Below are 9,289 nucleotides of genomic sequence, written 5' to 3' on the forward strand. Positions count from 1 at the left end.
TATCTGCTGGCTCAGACTGGCTTGCTCCCGGCCCCTGATGAAAGGAGATGTCGATTTCCGGGTGAGCACTTATTGATAATGGAAGAGGAGAGGAAAGAAGAGGATCTTCTTTCTTCAGGGAAGAAAACTGACCAGACCTCGAGGCCCTTTTAGTTAAAGGAGAGGGTGGGAGTCTTGCTCCCTTTCTCTGATGGTGCCCAGGGCAGAATCCCCACCAATTCAAGGATATAACTGAATTAGAACCCAGGGGCTACAGCGACCCCAAAGGAAGGTCAGTGAGAATACTGGGTATCTCCTGGACTGATGATTTTAACCAAACACGCCAACATGGTGAAATGAGATTTGGGATCCATAGACACAAGTTGAGACCATAAATAATATGATCAATTCCACAGGAAAGGTGGGCTTACTAGTGTAGGCTGACGTTGCCAATCGGTGCCTCATAGGTTAAATTTGGCTCGCACACATTTTGTTTGGCCCACATGGCATCTTTAAAATTTAGTTGGCGATATTAAAAATTTCACCGCAAACTTTGGACTTCTGGCTTCTCTGGAAAAATCAGAAGGTCAGGTACTACTGCCAGGTAATCGGCGCCTGGTCCTGAGCAGCAGCTGCCCTCTGCCCCCCAATCCTCACAATCCTAGACGTCCCATGGCATTAGAACAGACCACCCCACCGGTTGGAAGCACCTGCCTGCATCCTGTAGGCATCTGAGCGTGGGGCCCCTGATGTATGGTCATGTGGTGTCTGCTGGGGAAGTGCTGGGGTGATGAAAATCTGGCTGAGCTAGTGAGCTTGAGTCATGACTGGCAAAAAGCTACGAGGCAACCACAGTTCTGATTGGAGGGATTTCTATGGAGAAATAGGGATGAAAGCAGAGCTCCCCATTGTAGTTGGGGTAGAGGGGCAGGGCAGTCATTCGAGACTGGGAACTTTGATGGGACAATGGGTTTATCTTGGTGGCCCTTTTATACGGGAAATGTGGTTTCCTAGTTGTACAGCAAGTACTGTGCCCCTGCAGCACCTGTCCAACCAGGGGTGGGTGTGAGGGGAGGCACGGAAGACTCGAATCATGGTGGCGTCTTTACATTTTGTCTTGCCCTATGTTAGCTGGGGTGTCTTCTTTTCTTTCTTTCTTTGGCCCCACTTCATACGGTTAGATCGTCTGACCTGGCCCGGCTGCTGGCTTTGCTCAGCCTGCTCAGCGGTCTGGTGTCATCCCTGGTCAGGTCTGGACCCAGTGAAGGCGACTTCTCCGCCGGCAGCCCTTGCTTTGATACCTTCTCAGCCTGCAGCTCTTCCTTCTCACCCTCGTTCCCCACCTCGGGAGTCTCTGCTTTCTCCCCCTCCAGCACTGTCATGGTCTCCTGCCCCTCAGTGCTCACTCTCTCAGCCTCCTGCCTCTTGTCTCCCACCTCTGGTTCCGCCCCCTCCTCCACCGGCCGCTCCTGCCCCCCCCCTTCCTGGGCTCCCACCTGAGCGTAGGAAGGCAGTGTCTCTTGGTAAGCTCGGGACAGGTCCCCTAGGGGCCCCGTGCCGGTCTTCTCCTCGAACTGACTGAAAGGCTTGGCAGAAAGTGGGCTGGTCTCCACCATCCCGACCTCAGTCAAAGGGAAATAGTGCGACACGATTTTCTCTTCTTCCAGCAGCTGGTAGCCCTTGGCCTTCTGGATGGAGGAGACGGCAATGGAGTGGAGGGACTTCTCGGGGATCTCCCCCAGGGGCTGCTCCACGGGCCTCTTGAAGGCAGACCGGATTCTCTTCAGGCCCAGGTGACTCATCTCCAGAATGTTGAGGAAGAGGGACACAGAGGCGACAGACAACATGAACAGGATGAAGATGGTTTTCTCCGTGGGCCGTGACACGAAGCAGTCCACCACGTTGGGGCACGGCCACCTGCTGCAGCGGTACAGGGGCAGGATCCGGAAACCGTACAGGAAGTAGTGGCCCACGACGAAGCCCACCTCAAAGAGGGTCTTGAAGATGATGTGGCAGATGTAGGTCCTCAGCAGGGTCCCCTCCAGCCGGAACTTCTTGGTGCCTTTGTGGCTGTTGCTGCCCTTCTTGATGCTGCCCTGCTCCGCGACCGGCTGCACCCTGTCCCTGTCGCCGCCGTCGTCCGCCGGCTGCTGGCACAGCTCCTCGGCCCCGCGCTCCTTGCGCTTCTCCTCCATGCGGACGTGGTGCACGGCGTGGCCCACGTACACCAGCGACGGCGTGGACACGAAGATGATCTGCAGCACCCAGAGGCGGATGTGCGAGATGGGGAAGGCCTCGTCGTAGCAGACGTTCTCGCAACCGGGCTGCTGGGTGTTGCACACGAAGTCCGACTGCTCGTCCCCCCACACGAACTCCGCCGCCGTGCCCAGGATGAGGATCCGGAAGATGAACAGCACAGTGAGCCACACTCTGCCGATGACCGTGGAGTGCTCATTCACCTCCTCCAAGATGTTCCCCAGGAAACTCCAGTCGCCCATTTCTCACCCACCTGGAGGAGGGAGAAGGCAAGAGCTGAGCGGCCACGGTGCAATCCCCAGTCAGTCTCTCTTTGCTAACGCTCGGGGTACCTCTCTCCTTTCTGAATTCCTGGAACCGTCAGTATGTAAACAGCACCCATCGAGTGCTTCCTCTGTGCAGGCTAGGATGAGGGGACAAGGGCGGCATGAAGAATCTGCTTCCATTCGCTTCCTCATCTGCAAAATGGGTTTAATGCTATAATACCTGTTCTCAGTCACTGTGCCAGTCATGGTCTGAAAGTATAAGTGAGGCAATACGTGTATAATTCCTTGGCCCAAAATCAGGGTTCATTGTTGACCGTCGGTAGAAACCCATGGTTACACGGCTTTAAATCAAGACCACAAGCTAAACTAAGCTTCAGGAGGCATAATGCTGAAGAAAACCCTGTACTGTGGGCGTCTGGGCCCCCAACAGAATTCTTGGATGTGTGAAACTGCCTGTAGCCATCTTCCTTTGACTGTGTTGAAATGTGTAATGATGTGTTTGGAGGGAAGTGGAAGGAAAGAAACATTTTTTGAACATCTACTTTGTGACAGACTTTTGACATTCCATTATTTCATTTAATTTGATCCTACTAGACTGTAGTCTTCATAAGGCTACGGGTCATGCCTGTTTCATTTACTGCTGCATACTCAGTGCCTGTCACAGAGCCCCGCACCTAGCGAAAGCTCAGAAAGCGTTTAACCAATTTGATTTGAACACATGAGAAAACCGAAGTTCAGAGAGGTTAAACAAACTGAGATCAGACAGTTAAATTAGCAGCAGTTTTGTCTGCCTGGTCCCAAAGGCTGAGTTCTTTCCACGACACCCTGGAGATACACTGCTTTCTATCAGAACTACACAATTCTGCAACTCCCGGACTCTTAATTTATGTTTTTTCTTCTCTAGGTTGACATCTGGAAACCATTCTTAACAGCTTCACAAATGGAGAGCACTATCTTTTTTTATATTATTATTATTACTCTTTTAAATCCAAAGAATGGGGAAAGTGCTTCAGGGAGGAATCATGTTACCGGGTGAGGAAGGTCCACTGAGACACTTTTAGTGTCCCACAGAATGTCCCTTTAAGGGGGACATTTAAGGTCTGTAACATGTGGCTACTTTAATAGAGCTAAAAATTTGTCGGAAAAAAATACCATTAAACATGATAGCATATAATGCCGTCAGCAACAGCGATGATTAATGCACATGGGATCGAACTGACGGGGGTGATGTGTGTAAACTGGGACATTCACCCAGTGCAAACCTGTACTAACCTATGAAGGACTATGATCGAAACTTCCACCTTGGGGCACCTGGCCGGCTCAGTCTGAGAAGCGTGGGACTCTTGATCTTGGGGTTGTGGGTTCGAGTCCAACATTGGGTGTAAAGATTACTTAAATAACTAAATAAACTTAAAAAAAGAAAAAAAAAACCCTTCCACCTCAACCTGTGACAGATGCTCCTCCAGCCTGAGCATTTCTGGAGTTGCAGTGTTTCTTCATCGTGGTTCTTAGACCCGGGCAAGAGCCCATGCTGGAAATGCTGCTCTGGGCTTCTTTCAGCCATGTCTTACCCTACAGAAGCCCACAGGGGCTAAGGAACATGCCCGCCACTTTAATGACAGTGATATTTGTTAAACACTTGAATGAGTGATGAAAAGTGATATCTTAAATTACGCGTAACTTTCATCGCTAGGAGAGGATAAACAAAGTGGCATCTTAAAGCCTCCTTCCAACCTGTAGTTTGGAGCCTGGCCAGACAGTACGTGGAAGCAGACAATGACTGCAGGCATGAGCAATGCCCAACCTGTGCTCTCGGGGTACGCACAACCACTGTCTGCTTTTTGTTGAAGGGCAGAGGGTGTTGCTCCTCTTGGAGCCCCAGAAACTCCCAATTAGGTAGGGCATCCAACAGCAGCTTCTCTCCTCCTGGAAAGGTGAGAGCGTCCGTGGCTCCCCAGTCATGACTCCAGCATTGGGAAGAGTTCCTTGTAGGAATGGGGCACTGAGAGTGGGAGAGGGTCCTCTACTCAGAACCAGCTGTTTAGAATCCCAACCACATGTGTCTAGTTATATTTCTGCTTTTAACATTCCTCCAAGTGCAGTTAAATCTAGTGCTTGCCCTGTAATGAGAGGCAGCTATTTCCATCACCTTTGTGGGGAAAAAAATGGGAAACCTCACAATCAGGTAAGCAGCCCAGGCATAAATCCTATTGGTGTCAGAGCCAGGAAAACCCCAGTTTCTTATCACACGGTTCAATATAACATTCATGTGAAAACAACAAATTATGTAATTTATTCCTGTAAGATCAAGTCTGGCTTTAATGTATTCTACATCTGGTGTTGCTAATGGCTTATCCCCACTGATATATCAACTCGGTTTTGACACTCTTCCTTGCATTGTACTGTATTAGTCCTTTGGGATTTCTGTGTGTATTTCACTCATGTACCTATGTGGATGTGTGCGGCGAGCACACACTCTCAGGACTGCATGTCTATCAATCTTGTTTCTCCCTTTGAGAATCAAAAGCTCTTGGAGGGCAGGGATCATTTTGTCTTCATCTTCTGTGAACCATCATGACACAAAACAAAGACCTTCACCGAGTGGGTTCTCTATAAATACCATTGCATGGAACTAACAGCAATAATTTGAAATCTGAAATTCTCAATCTCTGAGTGCATATAATACCAGCATTACTTAAAGCCTAGGGAACTCCAGTCTTCCTTTGCTGCAGTTAGCAGTGAGGAGACTGAGAACTTGCAAAGAAATACTAAATACCAAAAAAAGGATAGTAATTTGATTCAAAAAGAGCTGTTTTGAGGGACCGTTTTGTATAAATAAACCGGAAGGCCAGTGATTCTTGACGTGTGACTGTCGTGACACATATTCATAAAACATGAAGACCCTCCTGACTGCCCCATCAGTAATTTCCAAGCTGGGCTGTGTCCTTCCACACCCTACCCTGCAATGCTAGGATTGAGTGTGAGTGTGTGTGTGTGTGTGTGTGAGTGGGTGTGAGTGTGTGTGAGTGTGTGTGTTTTAATGTCTAGTTACAAAGTGTCTCATGATAATGGAAGGAGAGAAATTAACTTAGGACAAAATCTTTCCAATTCTATGCTGTTGAAACAGGCCAATTATGCTTTTAAGAAGAGAAGCTTTAGACGTGCTAAGGGAAGGTGCCTTGGGTCCCTGACTTCTATCAGTGAAAATTATCCTTAAGGGAAGTCAGATCAGAGTATATCTAAACAAACTATTCCATTGGAACAGGGAGTAATCTAAACCAAAGGAAAACTATTTCTCTTCTCTTCTTCAAAGAGGAACAGATCTTTTACAGATAGAAAATAAACTGATGGAGTTCAAACCTCCACCACCACATCATCCCCCAGAATGTCCCACCAGAGGATTTGGTTTTAAGTAATGATTAAAATGACACTTTATGTTTGGGTATCCCTTGTCTATTTATAACTGATATACTTTTCCGTATCTTATTTCAGTCCTCATAACAACCTGTGAACTAAGCCTGTGGTTCTCAGACTTGGACTTCACAGACTAGTAAAATAACAACAGCAGAAGAGGGTGACCAACACAGGGCTACCGAGTCCTAATTTTGCCAAGCAAGGACATAAAAATAAGAAACTTATTAAATCACTAATTATGATGGCGTCATTTCATAAAAGGGGGATTTTCACCATCATTTCACAAAAGGGAAAGTTTCACACCACAGAAAAGACGTAATTTCGGAATTAAAGGCCTTTAAATTGAATACATTTAAGTTGGTAAAAAATTTACTACTTTGCTTACTACATTATTATTACAGGCTGCTGAAAATTTCAGAACCGACAGGTCTACAGAATGACTGAGAACAAGTGAAACAGGCATTTTCAGCCTCCATTAACAGATAGGAAGGCAGACCGGGAGGTTAAATATGTCGGTCTGCCAACGGGGCTCAGCTAGTGAGGGCAGAGCAGGGAACGTGAGCCCTGGTCCTCCAGCCTTAAGCCCAGGTCCATTTCCAGTGTAACATCGTCTTCTCTTGGCCTTGCGAAGAGACAGAACACCACACTTACATCCGGGTTAACCAGTTCCCCAAAGGATTAGATGGCCACTTACCACTCCGGTTGGTGAGGGAGTGTAAACGAGCCTCCTTTCATGTTTCTAGAGCAGCCCCTTTAAAGAGCAGCTCTCCTAGAGAGCCAACAAAGCCTGCTCCCAGGAAGACTTTTGTGGTCTTTAGCTAGACCTGTTCTTGTGCGCCATGAAATGCTCCAACATTGAAAATGCAGAGCATGGAGCCTCCTCTACACCCACAGCACTCAGTTGTTATCACTGTTACACCTATCACGGAGGTCAAGGGAAAAAGTGCCAAACTCTTTCATAAGCACCAAATACTTGTTTTAGGTCCCTCGGGATTCCTGGAGGCATGTTAATTCATTCTGAAAAATGAGAAAACCTTAAAAAGTCAAATTGTAGTTAGAATTTGGGCATTTCTCCTCCCCTCCCCCTCCCCCATTCGTACAGTCTTTTCCCTTCCAAACCTCTGCCAACTCTCAGGCCAATTCCAAGAGGGTTTTCAGAATTGGACTCTAAGTCCAGCCATCCCAACCCAAGACCGAACCTTGGGGACAACGTTTTTCCTTTTGTAGAAACCTGGATATGGCCCTTAGATTAGGCTGGAAAAGAAGCCCGGGTTGCAGGGGGGAAGGTTACAAACCAATATAACCCAAGGAAAACTTGCCAATAGGAGTAGGGTCCCCCGGAGAAATATGTGCTCTCTTTCTCTCCTGATGCTCAGCAGCAAAATGGCAACTTTGGGCTCTTTCCTTTGGCGCCTAAAAGCCCACCTCCCACTTCTCTATCCCGCCCCTACTGTGCTGCACGACTGAGCAGATATGACTGGATTGGCCCTGATGGGTAGGTTTTACTGTCCAGCAATATTTTAAGCTCCCAGCCAGACAGCTTTTATGAAGGGAGGGATGTTTGGAAAACAATAGGAGAGAGAGAGAGAATGGGAGAGCTGTGTTGGGCACAGAGGGGAGGAGGGTGGGGAAAAGCTGATGTGGGAAAGCTTAGATGGGCTTCTGTAGCCTCCAAAAGTGTCTTTTAGCAGCAGACCTGGCCTTCCACTGCAGAAAACCTCTGGCTTCTCTCCAGAGGGCCTGAGCCTGGGGATATTTTCCCATTGCCTTATCATCAGCTTAGAGGTCCTTGGGATGTAGGGACAGTAAGAGGTCACCTATATGCATCCCCCTGCCCCCAGTCAGACAGTGTCAAAGCACGAAGAGTGGTGGGTCCTTTTCAAGGGTTGATCTATCATCCTCTACTGGGGGGTTTGTTCTTGTGTCTCAAAGTTTCTTTCTTTGAAAGGAGCCTTAAGACTCCAAAGGATTTTGGTGCCATTTGTCAATATAATAACATTCCCCACCTTGTTTTACTCATAATTACAAATACTTTTGAGAAGCTGCAGAGTCAAGGGGATTATACAGTGTCAGCTAACAGTTTTAGACTCTCATGCCTCTGACTGTGAAATGGGATATGAGGTTTGGGTCACCAAGAAGCTCCGGGATGAAATACCTGTGTGGCCTAATGAGGAGTGATGTTTGGGAAGCTAGCTTGGAGGGCATGAACACATGCTCTCCACCTCCCTGAGGCCCACTCTCTTTCCATTGTCTGGTACTGACCGTTGCACTGGTATGAAAAATGGTTGTATTGACCACTTTTTCCAAACCCCAAACTGGGGCATTTTATTATATAAGTTTACGTGTGGAAACAGGGGAGCAAAAATAGTTGAAACTGGGATTGTTTTAGGAAATCTACAAGGTATGATTCCTGAATGGAAGACACCTATGAGGGTAAACCAGGAAAAAATAATCTAAGTGCTTGCCTCTTCTCTACCCTCATTTCCTGTCCTTTCTGGTGTCATGGGCATATTGCATTTTGATGGTGGTGGTTTGAAGGGGGATGCTACCAAAATTGTATGAGTCTCAAATTACAATGTTCACTAGCCCAAGTCTTATTTACTTTAGAATTCTAATTTCTTTTAGACTTCAAATTTGAAGGAGTAGTCTAATTGGGATAGAACCTTCTAGAGAATCCCTCAGTTAAAAACAACTGGCCAGCGCTGTTCCCGAATATCAACGAGGCAAGAAGGCAGAGGAGAGAGGGAAGGAAACCTAATCAGTGTTTCTTTTGAGAGCATTTGGTAAATGTTGATTCCTGAAGCTTGTGCTTTCTCTGAGATATTCCAGAAACTACAAACTGCTCTGCAGATGAATCTCTCTCCTCCAGGGCTTCCCAGGCTAACTTGGCTTATGTGGTAGAGCAGTCCCATCTCCTGACATCATTGTGTGACAGATGGTCGTAGAGGATGTGTTCGAGTCTGGAAAAATAAGGAATGTCTTCAGACCAACTATAGTCTCTCAGGTTTGGACAAATCTAGCTTTGTAATTTAGCACTTTCTTCGCTTATTTACTCCCTGGGTGTTGAAGACACTCTGCTAATAGTGCCCAATTGATTGAATTATTTTTGTTGTCACATCTTCTGTTTGCAGTCTTTGAAAACATAAGCACTCAATCCCTTATCCCTTGAGGGACGTTTTGAAAGAGGTGGGAGAGAGGCTCATCCCAGGCTCATCTGTCGTTAAGAGATGTCCTAACCAGCAATTAGAGTCAGTTTCTCAGGTCTTTCAGTGGGAAGTGTCTTCTTGTGGTGGCTCTATTGTTTTATTTGATGTAAATAAAGCTCCAGAACATGGAACATAACTACATTCCAAGGCAAATGCCACTTTTATGTT

General features: G+C 47.1%; 1 protein-coding gene across 1 annotated transcript; it reads right to left on the reverse strand.

Moving 5' to 3' along the window:
- Window positions 1-1,148: 1,148 nt before the first annotated feature.
- On the reverse strand, window positions 1,149-2,683 carry GJA8 (gap junction protein alpha 8). Its single transcript, XM_025858493.2, has one exon. The coding sequence runs from the start codon at window positions 2,475-2,477 to the stop codon at window positions 1,149-1,151; it is 1,329 nt and encodes a 442-aa protein (XP_025714278.1). The 5' UTR covers window positions 2,478-2,683.
- Between the last annotated feature and the right edge of the window lie 6,606 nt (window positions 2,684-9,289).

The sequence above is a fragment of the Callorhinus ursinus genome, unplaced genomic scaffold, assembly GCF_003265705.2.
Source record: "Callorhinus ursinus isolate GAN/ISIS: 27379988/994484 unplaced genomic scaffold, GSC_fseal_2.0 scaffold121, whole genome shotgun sequence".
NCBI lineage: Eukaryota > Metazoa > Chordata > Mammalia > Carnivora > Otariidae > Callorhinus > Callorhinus ursinus.

Bases quoted from the DNA above. Each gene is read 5' to 3' on its own strand.
- GJA8 (XM_025858493.2), bottom strand. From the start codon at position 2,477: ATGGGCGACTGGAGTTTCCTGGGGAACATCTTGGAGGAGGTGAATGAG.